Below are 23824 nucleotides of genomic sequence, written 5' to 3' on the forward strand. Positions count from 1 at the left end.
AGCCAAATCCAAGTAGAAAAATCTGCTAATGGAAGCGTGTCATTAAATGGTCAAATCTGTGACACAATTACACCTAAAGGGAAATAAGCAATCCAGTAGTTTAGCTTATATAGCTTTTAATGTCTGCCTTTCATAGTTGACTATTTCTGGCAGATAGTTTCCAAGACTTTCTTCAAAAGTAGGAGGCTCCTCTAAAAATAGGATGGATGAAGACAAAAAAAAGTTCCAATACAGACCATATAGTCATTCTCAGATTATAGCCTCTCACATCTTATTTTCTTCATCCCAACCAAACAAGGCAGCGAATGCATTCCGCAATGTTATGACCTCAACGATTAAAAAAAAAAAAAAAAAAAAGAAGGCCTTTACTTTTTCCACTCTTACTTTTGTTAGACACGCCGCAGAGTACTTCCACACGGTTCGGCATTCCCCCTGAGGGTACCTGGCCTTGGCGTGGAACCTGACTGCGGCAGCATGGGGGAGACGTTTGAAATTCTTTTGAAGTGCAGTGAGACGATATGATGGTGGTTGAAGAGGGGAGGGAGGACAGGAAACGGGGAGCAGAAAGCTCGCTAGAGGTGAGATATATTGATTGAGCAATGCGAAACAAGGCAGACAATACAAATAAAGGAAGGGATCCGAGACAGGAAAAAGAGGGCGAGGCAATGCACTTTGAAGTAAATCAGCCTGCCCACATGCAACGTCCGCAAATGTCCGGCGAAGGAGGACGAGGCAAATCTTCATACTCATGTTCGTTTTCTGTCAGATGTGTAAAAATGATTCAAACCATACCACTAAAACTTCCATGATAAGGCCACGTCTCTTTAGCATTGTGCAACCGTAAAAAAAAAAAAAAAACGATTCCACTGAAGACGCAATGGAAAATAATTGTGATTTTAAACCTTTTAAATTAGACAAGCTGTCAGCTATCTTTCCTTCACACTGGTGCACTTGCTTACAGTTGCCACTCGCTTCCTGCTCTATTGTGCAGATTGCTGGCTCCAAGTTCAGGAAGTGGCCTTTTTGTTTCCCCTTTGTCTTTCCTGTGAAGGTAGGAAGGAATGTGTGTAGGGAGGGCTGGTGGAGGGCCGCACACACACACACACACACACGCACACACATACACACACACACAGTGTTGGTGAGTTATTTGCACATTTAACACGCACACTGACATGAAAAGCAGTCGTGGCAACAGAAAGATGACACCAAAAAGATGCAATCTAATCCAGTGGGAATTGTAAAGCCTGAGAAGCGGGACAACGTGGACATCAGATTTAAATGTGCAATTTTTTTTTAAAAGTTAAAATGAGTCAAATGAAGTATGCCAACACCCACAAAGACAAGTTTCACCTGACAGACGGGTTTCTAGTTAAGAAGATGGTGGAAACAAGAAAGGAGGCATGGAAGTGCCAGGGTTGAAAAGATTGATTTGTCCAAAAGTGAATTGTTTGAGGTGAAGGAAATTTATCAAACGTCAGTGTTGCGTTTCCTGCCATCCGTGTTCCACACAGGAAACAGCTGTCCTGGTAGTTGTTGTTTTGCAGGTGTCACGTCTACCATGAGTTGATGGATGTGCTGCTGCAGATCACATCATCAACAGCCAAATAAGAGAAACGCTTTGCCCAAATATTTGTGCGTTTGTTGTAGGCTGTGTGTGTTTTCTGCGCGCTGCGTGCACAGCTGCTGCCGGCGTGGCTCATGCAGGCGCGGTCACAACTACTTGTAACATTTAAAGGCGCCCATTGGCGTTTTTAAATCCAAACTATTCCACCCGGTTTGCCTGTGCGTGAAGGAGCGGTTAGAAGACGTTAGATCTTGCCCATTTCCCAACTGCCAGCTGTCACTCAACAACTGCTTCCAAACACGATGCAAAACATTTACAAATATTGTACCCGGGGAGGTTGTTTTGCTTTTATTTGTGCCACATTTACTCCAAATATTTCAATTGAAAATGTGTTTTGTAGGTTAAATTCAGATTTTACACTTCACACTAAATGCTCAATTGAATTGGTTTCATACTAGATTGCTTTTACTGGACCGATTCTAAAAAGCGCCTAACCCATTTTTACAGTTTAGGAATTGTCTGTTGAGTTGTTAAAAGTTTTATGATGAGGAATTTCCAATGGGAAAAACTGTATTTGAAGATCTACACATGTACAGTATAAGTGTTGTGCTGTAAGGGGGTGGGGGGGGGGCTTGTTTCTCTAAAACCATCAGCCAGCAGGCAAGCAGGGACTCCAGATAACAATGTAGGTTGTGTTTGTTTTGTGAACCTGCAAAGCCGGTTGTGTGTTTGTTCTGGAGCCCCCCCTCTTCCTGCATCTCCCCCTCAACGAGCAAAGTGGTCTCGCCGTTGAATCAGCGTTCCCTTCATGGAGGACTGCATATCACATATCCACATATACATGCTGTGGCTTTCCCCTTCTTTTCAGTTGATAATGTAAATAATAGCAGATATGAGTGACCTAATTTAAATAACAAAGACGGATTGAACCTACTTTCTAATCCCCAGCCCCTAATCTAAATTGATTCTCTAGATTACAGTATATACATAACCTAAATAGCATGCATCTTACTTAACAAATCCCTTTCAAACCAGAATTGTTGTCACTCAGTTGGTATTATCGCCTTCCCAATACACGGTTAATGTCTGATGACACACATGGATGACATACTGTAGCTATCGTCCGATAAGGATTAATATTGTCGGCATGCACACTTTACTTTAAACCTAACCCTAACCCAGTCTAGCCTTTTCAATTGTAACTGGGATTGTATTTAAAAAAGTGGAATATTATCCATATGTCACTCAATTCATGGAACGTTTGCCAGCCCATATTGATGTTCCAAGCTTCTCTATAGATTTTCTTTAAGTGACCTGATCGTGTTCATCCAGTGTCAAATCACTGCTGAGTACTAACAGCGCTGATAAAGACGGAGAAATTAAGATTACCCGGTATTTTCCACCTTGGGAAATAGACTCCACGCCATACAGGGGTTGGGATGACACTTTGGTGCAAGGGAATTCCGTAATCCTGGGGCAGTGGTGTGAAATTTAACGCCCGACACTCATTTCTCCTGTCTTGTCGTGTTGGAAACAACTGAAAGAAATATTTAATGTAGCCAAATATTTAGGTATTTGCCAGCGACAGTGTTTCCAAGCGGAGAGCTATTGTCGTGTCATTTATTGAGCACAACAGGAAATGTGAATGGAACAGGACCGTACAGAAGGCAGGAAGAACATCGGCCGGGGGGGGGGGGGGGGGGGCGGGCTGGGGTGTGACGTTGGAAGGAAAAAAGTCGAGGGAAACGAGGAGCACTGGGACACAATGCTAAAGCAACAAACACTCAGTTCCCATCTACATTGCATTGCAGGGAACCACTTGGGGAAAAAAAAAAAGAAATTGGAAAATAACAAATATTTCCTTGTACGGTGACTGCGCACAGTGATGTTACACGGCCGAGAAAAAAATATATGCTCATCTGGCGGCCATATCGTTGGCTGCGAGTCGAGGTCAGAGACATGTTAGATGACATCAGAGTCAAAGCAGGCTGGCGATCTGCCATGTTTGACGACACACTAATTGACGAGAAACAGTTTTCCTTCTTTTACTGTAAATCAGGCTTAGTTCAATGTTTCCAGGACAGCTTTTGGTTCAATTCAAACGTTCAAACACGTACTAACTTCCAGAATAACCACCTTGTAATGAATGTTACAGTAAAACATAGATAACGAAACTTCACGCCCCAGTCCTGATATTGTGGAACGCAAAGGTGTCATCTCCCATCTTTTACAGCGCTAATACGACTAACAATGGCAGATACCGTTGATCCTAATGATAACATTGTTCCATTAATCTTTCCCCTCAAAGTTAATCATGGGCTCATCTGCTTGATACACAAGCTGCTAATGGATGTCATGAAGCCAGCCTGCCTTTGAGGTGAAACCTTGTGGACCCTTAACTTCGCTTGGTATTGCCAAAGCTAGAGACATCCATCCCTGGAAGATTATGTGCCCCCAGTTCACCCACTATGAGCTAGCATCAGGCTTAGAGATCTAATTGTGTAGGCGAGCCATAAAAGGTCAGCCTTAGGCCAAAAGCTCTTTTTTTGAAGCCCCTGAGTGCTGTTAAATAGGCCCGCGGCTCTTTTCGGGTCACAGCTGACCTTAGCACGTGGACGCGGGCAGCAAGACACAAAGTGGAAATCTGAAGCTGCTGAACCAACTAACACGTGACTGCAAATGGCATAGGAAGAGATTGATAAATCCACAATATTAAGAACACCTAACAAATAGCTCGGAGTATGTAGAGAATAAAAAAAGATGGGTTTTATATTTTATAGGAAAACATCCCCATCTTGAAAAGGGTCCAGCATCCAGTAGTCAGAAATAGCAACCCGCAAAGAGCCAAGGTTTGATCGTTTAGTAGCGGAGCGACACTTCCTCCTGCAGCGGGTCTGAAAACGTTGTTTACTGTACTTTGGTTACCTTGCGCCAATCGCCACCTGCAATATGACTTCAAGTCGATTACAGATTACAAATGTCCTGAATGATTAGTTAATCAGTAACTAATTCCGCTGTGTCAGATGAGAATCGCTAAAGATGACATCATCACAAATAACGTCACTGAACTCTCACATGCACGTTCACACTCATTTTAAAAGTGAGTTATAGGTCACCAGCGTTACTTGAGGATCAACTTTCTTGTCTTTTCACCTTTAGCACTGTACCTGAGCTGACATTGAGACTTTACCAGGCCTATCCCATAGCGGTCGTAGCCCGAAGGCTGCTTCTCTTCTTCGAAGGTATGTTGATGATGAAATTAATGTTTACAGGACAAAGACCTTCAAACGTTACATACAAATATTTACTGGTATGATTGACCATGGTACATTTCTAGATGAAATTTAAAAATCTTCAATACAATTTAAAATATGTGGCACTCTACTAATTACAGTGCATCACAGGCTCAGATATGAGGTGAGTTCAGGTAAGTGTTGGCTGTCAGCATAAGAAACATTTGAAACAATGCTCGGGTAACATCTGCAGCGTAAAAAAAGCGAGCAGGAATGTACCTCTAGGACAACCAACATTTCCTGCAGCTCAATAACTCTTGATGGAGTACTTCGCAGCTTCGGGACCTGTACGAGCACTTCTTACACTGTTGTGGAGAGTTTTTACAACATGCAAATACACAAGTCACAGCTGTAACCTGCCAGAAGTGAGTCTGCTGCAGAAGCCGCTGGAGATATTTAAAGCTCCACAATGATTAGCATTTCAAAAATAATGCCTATGAGTCGACAAACATTCCCAGGCATTTCCATAAACTGCCAATTCTACGCGTGGACACAAAACACAGTGTGGACTAACAATTGAATTTTTTTATTTTTATTCAGCATGATGCCTCATAGTGCTATTTGTGTGCCACCTCTGGAGCCACCAAAATCCCATACAGGGAAAAAGACTGCAAACGTGATCGACTGGTCAGTTGCAATGTCTGCTTTTGCACTTATCCTGTCACTCACGAGCCAAAAGCTGCAGTCTCAATTTAATTAACAGGCTTCAACCAGGAAGTAGAGTTATGCGTGCGTTTGGGCGGTCGATGCGTATGATCACACGAACACATACAGCATGTGCAGCCGAGCGGTGCCAAAGAACACAAAGCTGAGTATGGGGTCCATGATGATGCTTTAAGCAGACAGAGGAAGCTATACATTAGAAACACAAAAAATATTGACATATACGTTCGTTAAGTCGTCAAATACGACTAGGGCTTGCCGACTTGAATCTGATCTGATCAGGACATTTTGTTCGGAACTTTGTGCGTACTAATAGATCAGCAAAAACAGCCTTGGACAAAATTTGGAAGTTGCCTGGTTTGCTGGAGGACGACAAAACTATACTACTAATTGGGTTAGATTTTATCATTTTGCCCAGCCCCCAACAATCACATGCCTTCCCAATGTTGGTTGAATATTTAAGGCCTGCTCTGGGGAAAAGGACACTGCAAAGAAGGAGCAAGGGATTCAACAGCTGAACTCAAAGCCAAAGAATGGCTCACAGACATGTTATGGGAACGCGGCCATGCGAGTGAGAGCTGGCGCATCTATGTCAAGAATGTTGGCAGTCTGAGCATGAAGGTGTTGTCGCACGTGTTTGTTTTAGATGACATGATGACCCTTTAACACTGTGTTACGTTTTCTCACAGGGTGCTCAAGATTGCATAGTTGAAGCATGGTGCACAGAAAAAAATGTAAATTATAATTCTGCCCTGCCCAATCTGCTAAAAAAAACTGCCAAAGCTGACTGTAGGTTCTATATTTGGGATTTCCAAAAAAAAACACTGTAATTGTCACTAATCACTTAAAAATGGAGGAGCAAATCATCCCCAAGTCTTAACAAGCAGACCACACGGAACAAACATTTTTTTTCATGTTCAGCAAGGGCATATGTAGTTCATTACAGATTATCAGTGTCTGGATAGCCCACGTGATCTTTGCCACATGGCTATGACCTCACCATGTATGAAGAGGACCAAGCGTGCAAGCAGCATTTGTTAATGTTCATCCGTCAGATGCCATTTTAGGGAAAAGTTCACCTGTTGTCAGATTCAAACGCCTTGACAACCACTTACCTCTCTCTGAACTCCTTATCAGTAAAACATGTGTTCTGCTGGAAGTGCCAGAGAAAACATACTTGAACAGGGATTTGGCACGACACAGGATTCATAGTATGAGCCAGGAAAGGACTAGAGGAAATCTCTTTCTCGGCTCCAAATGATACTAGGTGTATTGTGTATTGAGTTGATCATAATTCAGAGAACTAGACTATGATGTTTTCTCAAATTTAGAAAAAAAAAAAGCCTTAAATAAGCAATAGGGGAAAACTGTTAATATTTAACCAGGAAGCTGGACTGTTGACTCTGATTGATACTTAATGGCAGCTATATATGTTGTATGACGGAGTTAGCATTTTTTTAAAACCCGACTTGGTAGCTACTGAGATATAAGGGTTGAAAAAGTAGGCAGCCATGCCCATTTTTACCAAAAATGTCAAAGTTTGCTTGGCAGTAGCTCTTAGCCGCCTGGTTCGATTGACGGACAATTAGTGTTGCGTCTTCACTATCAACTATCAACTTCACTAACAACTGGCTTATTTGGCAAGTAACGACCCCGATCGATGTCTTAAATAAACATTTGTAAGCAACTACCAGAGTTAGCATCGCTACAATTAGTGAAATAAATACTACAGACTTGCCACAGACTTGGCAGAAAACATCATTAACTAGCATCTCTAACATTATCATAGTTCTGCTCTCACAATATTTCACACAGCTAAGTCGCGACTCATTTTCTGAGAAAATGATCCCGCCAAGGTTACACTTACCGACACCGGCCCAAGCCTGATTGCAATATTTTGTGCAGTTAAGAGGTTAAATGTAAATTCAAACTTTTTTTCCAGTGGGGTCCTGACTTGCCTTGACGTGTAGCGTACTAGAAAGTCTCAGGAGACAAGGAGGAGCTCAGATAAGCACGCTTTTCCTGGGCGCAAACATCAGTTTTACATCTTTAAAAGGGCCGACGATCACACACAAAAAATCCATTCTTTCACTCCCACCTTCTACTGGGAGACCTAAAGCCATGAGGTAAGGGGGAGTGGAATAACTTGGCCATAACTTGTTCTTCGAAAATACTGAGCTAGCCCAGTTTGAACTATTTGCCTGAGTGTGCCGTGTGTCGTTTTGCCTTCCAGCAGCGCTTGAGCTTTGGAAGCCCCTTTCCTCACGCTTTAGGTGACAGCTCCAATCACATTCCGCACATTTTTGAGCTCTGTTTATTTTCCACCATGGTTGCTCACAATACGGCGCGCTGCACTCCAAGAGGCCCTCGCTCGCCTTTCATCAGCACGTCACACCTGAGTAACTTGGACATAGCAACAATGAGCGAGACAAAAAAATAATCTGTTTTTTCTTATTTTTCCACCCGACATCAAATAGACACTTTTATCTTTTGTTGAGATATTCACTGAGTAAGAAAATTAGCTGAAGGTATGTCAACACTCAATTTCTAACAAAAAAAAAAGTGGACATGTGGCTTTTCAGATTGAGGTCATGGTCCTGAGATGTTATGCATGCTGACACTTGTAGCGGTTGCCTGCTAAAGGTCCACAGAGGCTAATTAACTGTTGTTGGCACCAGTCAGTGTACAATCACACGCGCTCTGGAATTAATTAATAAAACCACTGACGCTTTTAATTAAACATTGATAAACTGCTAGTCAAAACGGATTCTAGTCCAGATTCATCACCCCTTCTGTCAGGCAATATTATAAAATGCCATAAGGATCCACTAAGGGTTAAGAATCGATTCTTGAAGGACATTGTCTGCGTATGAAAGCAGAAATATGAGATGTGAACAGCTCAGCACCAACAGTTGCTGATAGGAGGACAAAGTCATTGTGACAATATTTTGCCTACAGAGGAAGTATCAGATCCAGGAAGTCAACTGTGTAAAGATATTCCATACAAAGCCCAAACTAAGTTGTCAAGTTTGACACCTACAAGGCCTTAACGCTCATTTACTGGCGCGAGCGATGATTAAAAAAAAAAATCGTCAGACACTCAAAATTAAGTGACTCAGGCTCAGGTGCAAAAAAAAATAATCATTAAGGAAATCAATACTATTTACCCCATCTTATTGTGTAGAAACTAATCGTCCCTATCTGAGAAGATTTTTATATGTCACAGTAAATGCTGGGATCAGGCAAGTAATTATCTGTTTGTGTAATGTGTGAAAGCAGTCAGTGACAGGAGCTGAGAAGGACCAGATTGAGTTTTGGTGCTGATGGAAAAGGGGCATGGGGGGGGGGGGGGGCAGAACATAGACACCATCCAATTTCCATGCTTATCTCAACCAGATGGACACAGGGAGGGGTCAGGGATCAAAGACGTGGACTCAGCTATGTAACGAGACAGCGGGGAGTTAGCCGAGGCCAAAACAAAAAGCCACGCCGATGACAAAGGATTGTGATTTTGATGTCCTTGAGAGGGCTAACGTGGGGTGTTTAGTCAGCATCTCTCACAGCAAGGACACACGCAGTGTCATCATTGGCAGAAGACCAGGTGCAGTACCTGGCAGCTTGGTCAACTAAAAATATGACAAACCTGAAAAGTCGCTGTAGAGTTTCTCTGTTTTTAAGCAGCTCATGTGGAGCGTGACTAAAACCCTGATGGTTGCTGGAAAGCTCATGCTTGCGGAGCAGGAAGAACAGAATGGTGGCCTGGCTGGAGACTGGCAAGTGTTCCTTTGTCAGAACGTTTGGTTTATATATATGAAAAAAAAAAACATTAAAAAAAAATAGAAAATACAGGAGTATTCTTTTATAAATTTCAATGCGCAACAAAGCACAACTTATTCCAATTTCAAACAAATTTGCTGTGCAGTGTTCCCAGTGCATTTGCAAGTATGGAAATTTACTCAGAAGACAATCGCCCCCAGATGATTACCTGCTGTATCTTTCTAAAGTCTTCATGCTTGATTAAAAACTGAAGTGAAACAAAGAGTTTAAATGTGAAGGGATAAAAATAACATGCGTCATTCTCTCTAGGAGTACAAAAAAGCAAAGCATACAAAGCGTGCAGCCCAAGAATTTGAAGTTGTGCTCTGCTCAGAGGCACACCCTTGAAATATGCATCAGTCTCCAGTAACACTCACCACTGTTACAGACACAATGGCATCTGCCAACTGGACTTCAAGGCAGCAAAAGGAGAACGCTCACTCCAGGGCTCAACATTCTTTCCTTCTTGGATCCCTGGATGTTATCCCCCTAACAAGTAGCAGCGAACATTTTTCATGCTCTCGAAACTTTGAATGGAGATTCATCAAATGCTTGAATTAGCTCATTAATAGGATGAATTCTGAAGCGGGTCCTAGACTTCATATTACGATATTGCCTCGCCCTCCATTCGAATTTTGAGTGTCAAAGTCATGCCATTAGGACGCCTGAGAAGTTTCAAACTGAGGAAAAAAATGGTATTATAAAAATAGTTTTTGATCAGAGGATGCAGCAAACCAACAGAAATGGGAAGAGACCATTTAAGGAATGAGCGAGGGAGAGACTATGAATTTCCAAGCAGACAAGACAAACCTCCTCCTTCATCCCAGCAGGAGATAATGGGGTTCATCCGTCTTCTTGCCCTCCGTTCCACCCCGGTCTTTGGATCACTCATCCACATCAGCTGAGAAGTCCACTATGGTGTGTAGTATTTTGGGCTTCGGGAAAACCGACAACCAAACGATTTGGTCGTTTTGGTGACGGCCAATCAGAAATAAATTCATGAGCAGTTTAGCTTTGAATTGTTTGTACTTTTTTGCCAAGTCATTTCAAGTCCAATAGTGGAGGTTTACTGAAAGTTGTTTACATAGATTAGATAGATTGATCCAATTTACAATCAGGGTGCAAAACATAACAGCTAGCTTCCTAGCTAAGTGCAGCTCTATCATGGAGGCCATGAAAAGTTCCATATTTTCCAAATGCCCCTTTAATACCAATCAGGATAAACAACAGACACCAACTTGCACGATACAGCCTATAAAACTCAAAAGAATACACTGGAAAATGACATTTAATGCCCACCACTGTATTTCATCAACCCATTGAGAGTGCACAGATTGTTTATTTCACACATCGGCAGGTCTCGCCTGCTGACGCTGAAATATTATCGAGCTAAGCTGCCGAATGGGTTCAGCCCCGCCGCTGCGGCTGCTTCCGCCGTTAGACTGCTTAGCAAAACATATGAGACACATTCATTCTGCCACATGAATAATACAGCGTTCCTGCGCTGTTACAAAGGTTAGCCGCACACACTCAGGCATACTAAACAGACGCAACGCTACACGTCAAACGTCCCTGTGAGAGGCGCTCATTGACAAGGCCGGGAAATCAATGAGCTGTTTTCTGACACAACGCTGTCTATTCCATGTGACGGTGAAGCGTAGCAACGAGAGGAGAATGGGCAGAGGGAAGTCGGAGCTCGAGTAAGGCAGGATGTGTCATGCGGAGAGCAGGAAGAGGAAGCTGGACAGATATAGATTTTGCTAGGCACTCATCAGTTCCATTTGCGGCCTCTGTGGCACCTTGTTTTGTTTTACTATTCGTGAACAGTTAGCTTGTTTTTTAAAATTGTGAATGACAGTTAAGAATGTCAACGTTATTTTCGCTAAGGTAAGCAGAGCTGCATCAAGTATTGTCCAATTCCTAAATCAGAACTAACTAGCAGCGTAGGCTTCTGATAAGCTGCATTTACAGTGCAGCAGTGTAATTTGATGTCAATTAATGCTACAATTGTGCAACAATTTTGACATTTTTATGGGGATTTTGTTATTAATGTCCCACAAGAAGGGTAACAAGACTTTTTTTTACCGTAATTTTCGGACTATAAGTCGCACCGGAGTATAAGTCGCACCAGCCATAAAATGCCCAAAAAAGTGAAAAAAAAACATATATGTATATAAGTCGCTCCTGAGTATAAGTCGCCCCCCCACCCAAACTATGAAAAAAACCGCGACTTATAGTCCGAAAATTACGGTATTTATTTTTTTATTTAACAAATCAATTTACTGTATTTCTTTTGATCGCTTTGGTTGAATGGTACATCCTTACAGTTCTGAGATTTGGGGTTTGAATCTCAGCTTTGGCCATTCTGTTTTCTCATAGTTCCATGGCTTCCTCCCACTTCTCCAAAATCATGCATGTTGTTGTTTTTTTATGTTGAGAGTTTGAATAGTTGTATGTCTCAGTGTGGTGAACTAGTGGTTGGCATGTTTGCCTTACAGTTCTGGGGTTCAATTCTTGGCTCTGAAGAGACTATAGAACTTTAGCCACTGGAGACATGGAACCTATTATTTAAGTGAGGACCCAGTGTGTGAGTGGTAGGGAGAGAACATACTGTTTGAAAAGCTGTAATGGACAAGAACAATATTTTCAAAGCCTTTGTGATAATACAAAGCCTGAGTCAATCTTTATCTTTGTTGTCTTGAAGTTAGCTGCCGTCTGTCTAAATAAGTCCCACATGGACAGACATGCCTGCCTGCCTGCTTGCAAGAACTTAGAGCAGCAATCATGGGTGTGTCGACAAAAACTTTACAACAGCAATGTGATTATTGTACATTGCCGATTCCCAACCACTTTATTTATATAGGTCAGCAACATAAAATGATTAAACCATTAAGTGCTATCAAGCGTTGTACAAGTTCTAAGAAATTTCTGTTTGATCACATGCCTTGGGCTTTTTATGATGTAACTTACGTGTGCCTTGGCTCAATAAAAGTTAGGAAACACTTTTGAGTGTGTCAAGCATTTCCGCTTTGGGAACTGTCACGCTATATATTAAATGAGTGAATACCAACCTTTGAAATTCATTGATTAGTTGTAAATTAATGAAATGCTTCCGACAAAATGATCATCTATGACAGTGACGTAAACTTGACAGCAGAACAATCAAATGCCCAATTGCCCTTCAACTGGACGTGTTACAGTATTCATCATTATTTAAGTCATTTCAGTACTAATACTTGGTGACATTTCTGTTTTCTGTGAGCTTTGTATTAAGTAAAACACGTACCAACAAATAAACGTTGTGTAACAAACTTATAGTGTGCCACTTAAGATCATCAGGTAGGGGGGGGGGGGGGGGGGGGGGGGGGGGGATAATCCAATATCTTTAACACAAAAAGAATGTACAGTAACATTTGTTCATCAATCATGCATCAGAAATGTTCTTCCATGAGATGGCTGGAGGTATACCGAATTGACATGTCTATCCACATTTTGTGACATTTATGTAGCGCGCTGTGCCGTGATCTTGCAGTATTTGCAAATTGACATTGAAAAGAGAAAATACATGACAGCGATCGAGTTACCTTCGGACAGCTCCAACTCCAGCTCGGCCAATTTAGCGCGGACCTCCGCCGGGAGTGTCATTGCGACAGCCGGCGTGGGCTCCAGAGTCACGGTCAGCATCCCAGTCGAGGTTCTCTCGGCCATCCCGGCCCCCCCAGAAAAAGCACAAATATATCCACTGGCTTGCTTTCTAGAGAGAGATATAATAAAGCCAAGATCCGCCGGGAAAATACGGTTTCGGTCACCGGTGTGGCGAGAAAACAGGGTGCGTCTCGAAGGAGCAGCGGACAGATGTGGAGGAAATCTCCGGCAGCGTCATGACATGGTTCGGCTAGCCCACGCGGGGCGGCTACGTGTTGCCACTGAACGCATAAGAGGTACCAATCGTCTGGTGGTGGTTGCGAGGTTGCTGTCTTTCCCCCGCGGCGCCACCGGCTGCGTCCCGCAGTGACGTCTGCCTCACTTCAACTGTGGTGAGAACTCATTCAACTCAACGATCGGCTCGCCTACTGCGCAGCCGCTTTTGGGTCTTAGCAACAGCAAGCACCTGCTTCAAACTGGTGGGACGTCATTGCCCCCTACAAGACCGCTTTGAGAACTGCAGAAACAACCTGTCTTGGAATCGGATCTCCAAGATGGTACTTAAAACACGATTTATCGTCGGTGCGTCTTTGGGGGCACTTTGGACCACGCCCTTCCTAACCAGATCATGACATATGGACAAAATAAAAGTTTATTGAACGTATACAACACAGGTGTCAAACTCAAGGCCCGGGGGCCAGATTCGGCCTGCCACATCATTTTATGTGGCCTGCAAAATTAAAGTGTCAACTCAATGTTTCTTGTTTGAATACCAAAATTCTAAATTGTCTTTCCTTTTAATAACAATGACATATTGCAACATTTTTTTTGCTATAATCCCAATTCCAAAATAAATTCTGTTGTATGTATGTGATAATATCCACACACATTCATTTCTATTTAAGTCAGTAATGGCCCCACGCGGGAATCCATAACTCCGATGTGGCCCGCAAAAAAAAAAAAAAACACCTTTGGTATACAAGATTTGGCGTTCTATATGCATATACAGGTTTATTGCATTGTTGCTTTGACTGCAAGGGATGTTTTTCTCAATTCCTACGCTCAGAAAGCAAATTGTCCTAATTTTGAACGGCATCACGCTTGCACGCCTGCTGAGTGCAATTATGAAAAGCAGCTTGTGATTGGTGCAGAGGACAGGGCCTAAATTGAGCCCGTGTGTTAAAAGCATCAGCAACAGCCAGACGCAAGAACAAGCCCAAGTCGCAACGCAGGCAGGACCCAGACAGCAAACACATTCACCAATGGCGAGTGACTTGTGTGTGAGGTATTGTTATTTTTCCACCCCCCCCCATTTACTGACTATCTACGCTGATATTTTGCTCTGTGGCATTTTGTTTCTCCAGGGTGCTTGTGTTCTGGCTGATAGCCTTTGGACACCACGCTATGGGTAAGTTCCTTTGAATATGTGTGCCTCGAGAACAGCTGTAACTCTGTTTACATCCTTTTTAGGAGGTGGTCCTCACCATAGAAGTTATGTTCGTCCTAGAAGCCAGGAGACTAGTTGGGATCCGCAGCAATATAGTCAACTTCAGTCACGTTTTTTTGCTCCTTCTCAAATCCAGCAGCACAGTGCAAGTTCCCCTCAGGATGGTGCGGTTCTTGGTTCTAGTAGAGTGCTGTTTCCTCAAGTGGAAACAATTTGCCCAATCTGTCCTCCTTGCCGTAAGCCACGCCCTTGCCCTTTACCTGACTTTTGTCCTCCTCCATACTGCAAGCGTGGCTATCGTCCTTGCCCTTGCTCGCCATCTTGCTGTAAGCGCAGCCGTAAGTGTCGCCCCATGCAACCTTGGTAGGCTCCTCTCTGTCTAAGCAGGTAAGATGAGCTGTAGTAAATTTGTCAATTAGTTCAAAGGTCTAAATTTAGCTCCCTTTCTTGTCTCCAGGTTGACCATTGATGGTGTGCACTTCTTGGCTGTAATTATTAAAGCTGTGAAATTTAATAGATTTTTGTCTTTCTTTGCTCGGTGGACCACAACATGCACCTTAAATGGCACAAAAAATTGCGTTGGAATGGGAAAAACTAAAAAAAGAACGTGCAGTTATACATCCTCGCCTGCAGGTGGCAATAACTCTATATTTCAGTAAGTGTCTACCGGAAGTAAATATTCTCCTTTTCCGCTTGTCTTCAATGAAGACAAGGAAAGAACTACGAAGACGCCGCTGTCTTCAAGCTCGCGTTCATGTTCATTTCTTTACGTATGTTTATTTAGTACAAGAAACTGAATCATTATTGGTAGTGCTTTGTGGCTGCTCGTGGAATTTCGCCACAGATCTGAGATCAAGAGTGTCGGGCGTTGTGGTTGTGTGAAAATGTGTGCAAAAGGTGTGATGGAAGATTTCGAGGAAGAACTTGATGGAACAAAAGACAAGAATCGACATGTGGATGCTGTTTTCAATGAAGCTCAAACTGTGTCACACAGGCCAGGTTTGTTTAAGTTTCAATCTCGGTCATCTTGATGTTTCTCTCCATTCGCAATCTTCATAAATATTTGCAGCATGGTAATCAACTTAGCTTTCAGCTCGATTCCAGTTTAGCAGTTTTCTATGATTGACCAGTGACAGCACTGTTCTTGTTCCTGGCCATAATTATTGCCCCACCCCTTGCCTCTGTCAGATAATGCATTCCTTAATTTAGAAAATTCTTCAAAACCTCAATTCACACCATGTTTTTATTCAAAAACTGTCTGGTTGCAAATTCAAATCATGTCATCTTGTTTCCTGCTGGTGTCTGAAAAGATGTTCATCCTGAGCAGCAAGAGTCCAATGTCGAGCAGGAGGAGCCAGAGCCCCCCAGCGTTAAAGAAGAGCAGAGTCCTCCCATTAAAGAGGAAGAGGAAGAACACAGCATCAGTCTGGAGGAAGAGAACATTGATGAGGACCTTGTCACCAAATTGACACTGACTGGTGACCATGTGAAGAGTGAAGATGATTATGAAGAAGATGCCGACCACGGTGGAATATCCAAAGCAGATGCCCTCCTTGCTCCTCACGGTGACAGTTCAAGGTCTGATACTGATCACGATGGACAATCTCAAGGTGATTTGACATGCACCACTAACAAGAAACCATGCAGATGCTCTCGTTGCAACAAAACCTTTTTCAACAAGTCAAATCTAAAAAAACACATGAGGGAACACACTGCGGAGAAGCCTTTTGCCTGCTCCGTTTACGATAAAACCTTCAAGCGGAAAGGACATTTGGAAAAACATACAAAAATACACACTGTGGAGAAAAACTTTACCTGCTTAGTTTGTGGTAAAAGATTCTCTTTAAAGGGAAACTTGGTACGACACTCAAGAACACACACTGTGACACATTTAGGAACACAAAAAAGAACACACACTGTGGAGGATTCTTTTGCTTGCTCAGTTTGTGGTCAAATATTTGCCCGAAAAACAAGTTTATTGAGACACATAAGAACACACACTGGGGAAAGACCTTTTTCCTGCTCGGTTTGCGGTAAATGCTTCACAATGAATTCCGATTTAACGAGACACAGAAAAACCCACACTGGAGCAAAACCGTTTGCCTGCTCAGTTTGCGGTAAAAGATACACTTGGAATAAAGATTTAATAAGGCACACAAGAACGCATACTGGGGAGAAACCTTTTGCTTGCACAGTTTGTGGTAAAAGTTTCTCTATGAAGATAGATTTAATACAACACTCAAAAACACACACTGGAGAGAAACCTTTTGCCTGCTTAGTTTGTGGAAAAAGATTCACTATGAAGTCTGATTTAATAAGGCACAAAAGAACACACACTAGGAAAAAAACCTTGATGGGTTCAGTTTACAGCATAAATTCTGAAATGGAAGCGCTCTGTCCTGAGAAACAGGAGAAAATGTTTTCCCACGTAAAGGAGAAGTCAGAGCCTGCAAACATTCGAGAGGAGACTGAGAAGCCACCCCACATTAAAGAGGAAGAGGAGGAGGATGATATCACCAAGTTGCTAATTACCGTTGTCCCTTTGAAGAGCGAAGGTGACGAAGACAGTGGTCAAAGTGAGGAAAACAGAGAATCAGAGACTCCGGGCTGCAGTTCAGGTCAACGCGTTACAACAGAAGGTGATGGAGACCATCGTGGAGGATCACAAGGGAACAACCACTTGGCTCCGCTATCAGAGAGTGACGACATAACGTCACGCTCCTCTGACACTGATGATGATAAACACACCAAAAGTCACGCTGACACCAAACGCTCCAAATGTTCTCAGTGTGACAAAACTTTTGCCACCAAATCAACGTTGAAAAGACACATGAGAACACACACTGGGGAGAAACCTTTTGCCTGTGCATTTTGTGGTAAAAGATTTACTGGCAAGACAAATTTAATAACACACACAAGTAAGCATACTGGGGAGAAACCTTTTGCCTGCTCAGTTTGTGATGAAAGATTTACTTATAAAGAACAATTAGGAAGACACACTATAACACACACTGGAGAGAAACCTTTTGCTTGTTCTGTTTGCGGCAAAATATTCACGTGGAAGGTCGATTTTAGAAGGCACACAAGAGCACACACCGGTGAGAGACCTTTTGCCTGCTCGGTTTGTGATAAAACATTCTCGAGGAAGTCGAGTTTAATCAGACACACAAGAACACACACTGGGGAGAGACCTTTTGCCTGCTCAGTTTGTGGTCAGAGGTTCACTCAGAAGGCACATTTAGTAACTCATGCAAGTACACACGCAGGTTCTCCAAAGCGACACCTTTTGCCTGCACTTAAATTGACTATACAGCATTAGTTGAACACATTCATACTCTGTGTGTGTGATAAAATATTTTTCAAAGGCACAATTAATGAGAAATTTGTGCTGTTAAGAAGAGTAGCTGTAAATGATCTCTAAATGTTGATCTTTGGGTCTTTGTGGTACAATGGAAAAGTGTATGTTGTCCTGAATAAAATAATGTGCAACTCTTCAAACAGTGATAGTCTTGGGTGTTGTTCGATCATCTAATTCTGTTCGTCCCCCCTTTTTTTTTACTAAAACATTTGAAGTCGATCAGCAACGAAATGTCGAGACAACAGTGCCGAGTCTCGTTCTAAGTCAAATGCCATGGAATAAATTGTGTTTTAAGAGGACTTCTAAAATAAAACATTTTACTTTTTCATTTGTTCTATTAGTTAGTTTATCTATTAAATAAATTATTTGAATGTGCTATAATTAAATTATGAAAATATTAGAAATGTTATATTCTATTTACAGGTTATGATTTTTAACACTCCTCCTCACCTCCAGGTGGCAGTAATCCGCTGAATTATAAAATTATTTCCCGTTTGTCTCCCGGAAGTAAACAAGAGCAAATTGAACTTGTTATCGGTACACATTTGCAGCTTCACGTAAGAAATATCGGCACTTAAAATGTGTGCAAAAGGTGTGAAAGAAGATTACGAGGAGGAACTTTGTGAAGCAAATCAACTACCGGATGCTCTTTTCAAGAAGCCTCAAGTTGTAGCACACGGAATAGGTTTGTTCTTATTTCACTTTCACTAATCTATTGTTAGCATCATTCCTAATTGATGTGTAACACTTCATACAGTTCAGTTTTATGAGGCCTAAATGCATTATGATTATTCTATGAAAGAAATAGAGACTACGGAGTATTAGTGAGTGAATGACACTCAAACTCTTCTTTCATTTGTCATTTTCTGAACTTTGTCCATCTTTAACTCATCTTACTTTCCACTTTTCGACCATAGGTTACGGTCCGCATGCTACTACTTCCATCATAACATGACTTGTCCGAGCAAGGATTGACTTTTCCCAACATTGTGTGTTTGTCTGTATGATGTCCTGCAAATGTCAAAGGAGATCCTCATCCTCAGCTGCAGGAATGGAGCTCCGGAGTGCTGGAGGAGGAGTTGGAGCCACCTCACATTAAAGAAGAGTGCCGTCCCATTAAAGAAGAAGAGGAGGAATGCGGGATCTGTCAGGAGGGAGAGACGATTCAAGAGTCGGAGGATTCCAATACCACTAAGTTGCCAGTGAAGCGTGAAGATGATAATGAAGGTGATGGAGACCAATGTGGAGAAGGGTCACAAGCAGACAACCTCCTCTTAGCTCCACTATCAGATAGTGAGGCCATAACCTCACACTCCTCTGACACTGATGAACACACCAATGGTGATACGATATGTCCCTCTGATAACAAATATGTGACATGTTCCCAGTGTGACAAAACCTTTCCCAACAAGTCAATGCTGAAAAGACACATGAGAACACACAGTGGAGAGAAACCATTTGCCTGCTCAATTTGCGGGAAAACGTTCACATGGAAGACAGGTATGATAAGACACATAAGAACACACACTGGTGAGAAACCCTTTGTCTGCTCCGTTTGCGACGAACGATTCGCTCATAAGGAGCAACTGGGAAGGCACATGACAACACACACGGGAGAAAAACATTTCGCATGTTCACTTTGTGGGAAAATATTCACATGGAAGACTGGTTTGATGAGACACACAAGATCTCACACTGGGGAGAGACCCTTTGCCTGCTCAGTTTGTGGTAAAACATTTAATCAGAAGACAACTTTAATAAGGCATATAAGAACACACACTGGGGAGAAACCTTTTGTCTGCTCAGTGTGTGGCCAAAGATTCACCCAAAAGGGAAATTTAGAAAAACACACAAGAAGTCACACTTTGATTCTCCCCAGTGTCAACTTTCGCCTGCTTAATCTGCCGCCTGACTTTCAATAATCGTACAGGATTGGTTCAACTCAGCACACAAAAACCAGTTTTATATTCATATTGTGGGAAACCACCGTGATAGACACACTGACAGCACACACAACAGTAGTAATATTCTGCTTGATGATTGATTTTTGTTTCGGTTTTGTTAGTTTTAATATTTTTTCTTTTATTAACATATGGAGTGTTTGTGGAATACAAGATGGAAAAAGGCTGTTTAATATTGTGTAATAAATTAAAGTACAATTCCCAGTTTGATTGCTTCTGTATATAAATTCTCCAGAGCAAACCCCTCTGCTAAAATTGTTCAGAAATACCTGTCATGATAGTTTAAAGCAACAATAAATAGATACCACAAAGTATGACCCAAAAACAAACAAATCTTAATACCTTTTTAATGTATCACTTCAATATACTTCATCGAGACGAATATATATTCCTACTTGGCGAGGATTTGGCGCCGTCTCGTGGCATGTTCTGGTATATAAAATCCTATACAATGGAAAACGCCAAGAAGGAAACCCTTCAAATGATTTTAGCTGCACTGAGTATGTGGCAAGAAAAGTGGCATACTGAATAAATAAAAGTCATTGTAATAACTGTGATGTAGGCTCATCTAGGTATCAAAGTGTCTGTGATATAAAACATTGTTAATTCAAGTGCAAGCTGTGAAACATAGAAAAGATACACAGGACATTAAACAAAATAAAACAGAACCGGCTTTCGATGTTACCAGCAGGTGTCACCATTTAACCATTGTAGTGGAATGAATTTTGAAAAAACTTTCTGCAGTGTGACAAGAAGTGTGTGTGCCCCGTTCTTACATATACAATAAAATCGGATTGTAGTCCTAAGACATTCCTGGTGATGATGAAATGATGCAGTAATTGTCACATAAGTCTACAAATATAGCTCTTTTCTCAAAGTGGTTTTCAGGTCTATGTGGTATTCCTGATCAGGATGCCTCTTGTTATGCTCAAAGATGGCTTTATTCACATCCTTGTGGAGATCAAGCACATGTCTGCGCCTGTCACAAGAACACATAAAACATTTGATTCAGCACTATAAAATAAACAGAACAGAAAATAAATGGCTACTATCAGGGATGTCTCCATACCTTTCTTGGTTCCTGCCTAAGGAGTCAGTCAAAGCCCGGAGGTAAACTGAGCGATGTTGACCTTGTAGTTGTTGTTCTGAAGTCCAGGAGTGACTCCAGAGCACATCGGCAGTTGCCGGCATACTATCTAAAGCCATCGCTCCACCACCAGCATCCGTCTCCAAGTTTTCATCATCGTGGTTCTCGCTGGTATAAGGTTGGAAATTGTGGTTCTCTCCAGCATAGGTTTCAACGGCCGCTACATTGTAGCTCTGGATGAAGAACAGTTTTGGCTTGCCGACCAGTGCTGCACACACATTCCCGGTGAAAAGACGGCGGACGTCTTTGAAACGGAGCCCTTCGAATTGCGTGTCCGTGGCCAGGAGGTGAGTTCCAGTACCGCGGCTGATGATGCAGCAAACAAAGCTGTCTCCTCTGTAGTCCTCACTTCCTCGGAAAACCCCCTTAAGTGCTGAAACGGTCTCGACCAGGCCGAGCCATTTGTGCAGGGTCACGTTGAAGTGGAGCGACTGAAACCTGTGCTTCAGCATCTCTGAGGAAGGCCAAAAGTTACAAATCACTCATCTATGGACAATTTAGAGAACAAATTGATTTACTATTTGATTATTTTACGAGCATGGTCATGGAATGAATTCCACTTAAGGGGAATGAGAGAAGAAAGGGAAATAGCACAACTAGTGGTGGACTGGGGTATTGCAGCTACATTGAATTATACTGCAGTGCCGAGCTCCAAATTGTACACAACACATAGTTTTCCGAAATGTACAGTACATGGAAAGTCTGATTGTGGGTGCTTGTTGTCTCACCTCCATCGTTACCGACGCAGTCTATGATGAGGCACACTCCTCTGGTATTACTGGTAAATGTATACCGATCTACTGAACTCTGGTTCACAAAAGCAAGCAGAGACATGTTTGAAATTCACCATTAGTTAAAACACCGCACTAGAAAGAGGACAAAAGCCTCGGGACACACCTCCTGATCAATTGATGAACATATCACAATTTTTCTGAATATTAATTTGTCACCTTGAAAAGACTTCCAAATTTGGTGGGAATAGTTTTCCAGGTGTCCCGATACTTTTGTCTATAAATTGTATTCGTATGACTCTTACCTGACAGGGATGGTGCACCACTTCTTCAGGAACTGGTAAGTTTCCTGAAATCAGATGTAAAGAAGATCAATGACACAGTGAGAGGGGGACGGTTACTAAAATGATCACTCCAATCTGTGCATTCCATCAGTGTATACGGTATGACACTTAAATTGGAAATATACTTAATAAATGCAAAATGTGACAAGCATTATTGGTTTAAGAACTTTGAGGAATTGACTGCACCACTCACCTGACATCTTGTACACCGCCAGTTTTTTGGCCAGGTCAACCCTGCCAACTTGTTTTAAACATTCCTCCAGAAAGTCCACTCTTTCAGGAGAAATCTTATCTTGGTGCTCTAGTTCTATAATCAGGTCCAGGAAGTTCTGCGAGAGTTAGAAATGTTCAGAATGAAAAGTGAGTGTTTGATGTGGCAACAATAAATGTCCCAGCCAAAGCAGGAATTCACCGTGGGAGTTACCATTTTCTCACGTGGTAGTATGTTACCAAGCAGGAATTTCAAACTGTTCACATCCTTGCTCTCCATGTCGTCGCTTAAATGAGTCATCAGTACTCTGCGAGAAGGGGCAGGACGACGTGAACATATTTGACAAATGCGATGATATTAAGTGGACATTTTTTATAAGAATTGCTTAAAACTGTGAAGAGATCATTTACCTGAATCTGGGCAGAACCTCTCTGGATCTAAAAGTTCTCTCCACCTCGTCCTTGCTGTATCCAAAAACCTGCCTAAGGATGTCGTATCTTCTTAAATGCAGCATGAGCTCCACCAAAAACAGTCGTCCTGTGGCAGAACTCGTGACTTTGGACTTTAGCGTCTCCTTCATCCGGGCTGCTGAGTTATCTGTGTCCAAAGTCTCACACAAGTAGAAAACCTTCACGCGTTCATTGTTGCCGAGAGACTCTGCGATTTGATGAATAGCAAGAAGCACTTCTGTTTCACAAACAGCCATCGATGCAGGAAGTGGATTGTTGCGAGGATTTGGACGATAAGCATACAGTGATCCTGGGAACTGACAAATAAAACATAAATTTGGGTTTTCTAAACTAGGAATATGAAACGTCGAAAGAAACACTTACTTTGAAAGTTGTAGAGTCAGTGTCCGTCATAACGAGCGGAATTTCCAGACACTAGTGACGAAAACGAAAAAGACAAAACGTACTCCTCGGTGAGTTTACGACGCGCTACTGCTCCACATACTTGGCAATAAGTTATCTCACTATTTTATTGTAGCTGACTTTCACACTGCGCAGAATGTTGAAAAATGCAGAAAGAGATGAAAGAGGGGGCGGAGAGAGAGAAGAGAGAGAGAAAGTAAAACCGAGCAAAACCGTTTGGAAACTTACCAATTCAGTTTAATGGTTGCATTTGGCATGTCTCTCTTCTTTTTTCTTTTTAATGTTTCCTTTCAATGTACTACAGTCATACTGAAACTGTTGAAAGTCGAAACAGATACCAGAATGTACGGAAGTCCACGTCCACCGATCAGGCTACACTGATGACGTCACACCCAACGGCCTTACACTAATCCTCGAAGCATTTCTCGATGATTTCGTGAAACATTTTTTTAATTTGTATTTGTATTTTACCGTATATTGTACAAGATTTGGGCTGAATTTTATGATGGATAATTGTGTCTAAAAACATTCCCATTGGAACAGGCCTCTCTTTGGTGTAAAAAGTTTTGCACTTGAAAAAAACAAAATAAAAAATAAAATTTGAAACTGAAAATAAGGGTGTTGAGCTTGAAACTTGAAAAATACAAAAAATATTAATGTAGAATGAATGTTTGAATGAATGAAAAGAATGTTTCTAAAAGTCAGTTTAACTTTAAAATGTTTAAAAAGTGTTTTCAAGATTCAAGTTTAAAAAGTGTTTTAAATACAA

At 41.9% G+C, this 23824-nt stretch overlaps 4 protein-coding genes and 1 long non-coding RNA gene across 9 annotated transcripts in view; 3 read left to right on the forward strand and 2 right to left on the reverse strand.

Annotated features, from left to right (window-relative positions):
* Window positions 1-13353, reverse strand: part of dip2a (disco-interacting protein 2 homolog A) — a 37658-nt gene extending 24305 nt beyond the window's left edge. For both annotated transcript variants that reach the window (XM_037239662.1, XM_037239660.1), the window contains exon 1: window positions 12924-13353. In XM_037239662.1, the coding sequence (XP_037095557.1) occupies window positions 12924-13047 (124 nt within the window). In that variant the 5' untranslated portion in view covers window positions 13048-13353. The remainder of the gene's footprint in view (window positions 1-12923) is intronic.
* A 49-nt stretch (window positions 13354-13402) lies between these two features.
* On the forward strand, window positions 13403-14941 carry LOC119115276. Its single transcript, XR_005096120.1, has 4 exons — window positions 13403-14269; window positions 14349-14392; window positions 14455-14818; window positions 14889-14941. It is a non-coding gene; the product is annotated as an uncharacterized LOC119115276 (long non-coding RNA).
* Window positions 14942-15120: 179 nt separating this feature from the next.
* On the forward strand, window positions 15121-17932 carry LOC119139654 (gastrula zinc finger protein XlCGF7.1-like). Of its 2 annotated transcripts, XM_037280501.1 has the most exons (3): window positions 15121-15430; window positions 15742-16041; window positions 16980-17932. In XM_037280501.1, exons 2-3 carry the CDS (start codon window positions 15931-15933, stop codon window positions 17748-17750), a joined length of 882 nt encoding a protein of 293 aa, XP_037136396.1. In that variant the 5' UTR covers window positions 15121-15430; window positions 15742-15930; the 3' UTR covers window positions 17751-17932. The 2 variants fall into 2 exon arrangements, with proteins under 2 accessions (XP_037136396.1, XP_037136395.1); XM_037280500.1 differs by having other exon boundaries at window positions 15742-17932.
* A 363-nt stretch (window positions 17933-18295) lies between these two features.
* Window positions 18296-20296, forward strand: LOC119139658 (histone-lysine N-methyltransferase PRDM9-like). Its single transcript, XM_037280513.1, has 2 exons — window positions 18296-18474; window positions 18816-20296. The coding sequence occupies exons 1-2, from the start codon at window positions 18369-18371 to the stop codon at window positions 19709-19711; spliced, it is 1002 nt and encodes a 333-aa protein (XP_037136408.1). The 5' UTR covers window positions 18296-18368; the 3' UTR covers window positions 19712-20296.
* Window positions 20084-23441, reverse strand: LOC119139657 (CASP8 and FADD-like apoptosis regulator). Of its 3 annotated transcripts, none has more exons than XR_005101399.1 (9): window positions 23017-23261; window positions 22594-22949; window positions 22397-22490; window positions 22166-22301; window positions 21934-21977; window positions 21626-21704; window positions 20820-21351; window positions 20527-20729; window positions 20084-20419 (listed from the first exon to the last, which is right to left on the reverse strand). XR_005101399.1 is itself a non-coding variant. In XM_037280512.1 (9 exons), exons 2-9 carry the CDS (start codon window positions 23044-23046, stop codon window positions 20603-20605), a joined length of 1398 nt encoding a protein of 465 aa, XP_037136407.1. In that variant the 5' UTR covers window positions 23047-23067; window positions 23284-23441; the 3' UTR covers window positions 20084-20602. The 3 variants fall into 3 exon arrangements, 2 of the variants coding, with proteins under 2 accessions (XP_037136407.1, XP_037136405.1); XM_037280512.1 differs by adding an exon at window positions 23284-23441 and having other exon boundaries at window positions 20084-20729; window positions 23017-23067; XM_037280510.1 differs by having other exon boundaries at window positions 20084-20729; window positions 23017-23262.
* Between the last annotated feature and the right edge of the window lie 383 nt (window positions 23442-23824).

Source organism: Syngnathus acus, chromosome 21 (assembly GCF_901709675.1).
Source record: "Syngnathus acus chromosome 21, fSynAcu1.2, whole genome shotgun sequence".
Taxonomy (NCBI): Eukaryota; Metazoa; Chordata; class Actinopteri; order Syngnathiformes; family Syngnathidae; genus Syngnathus; species Syngnathus acus.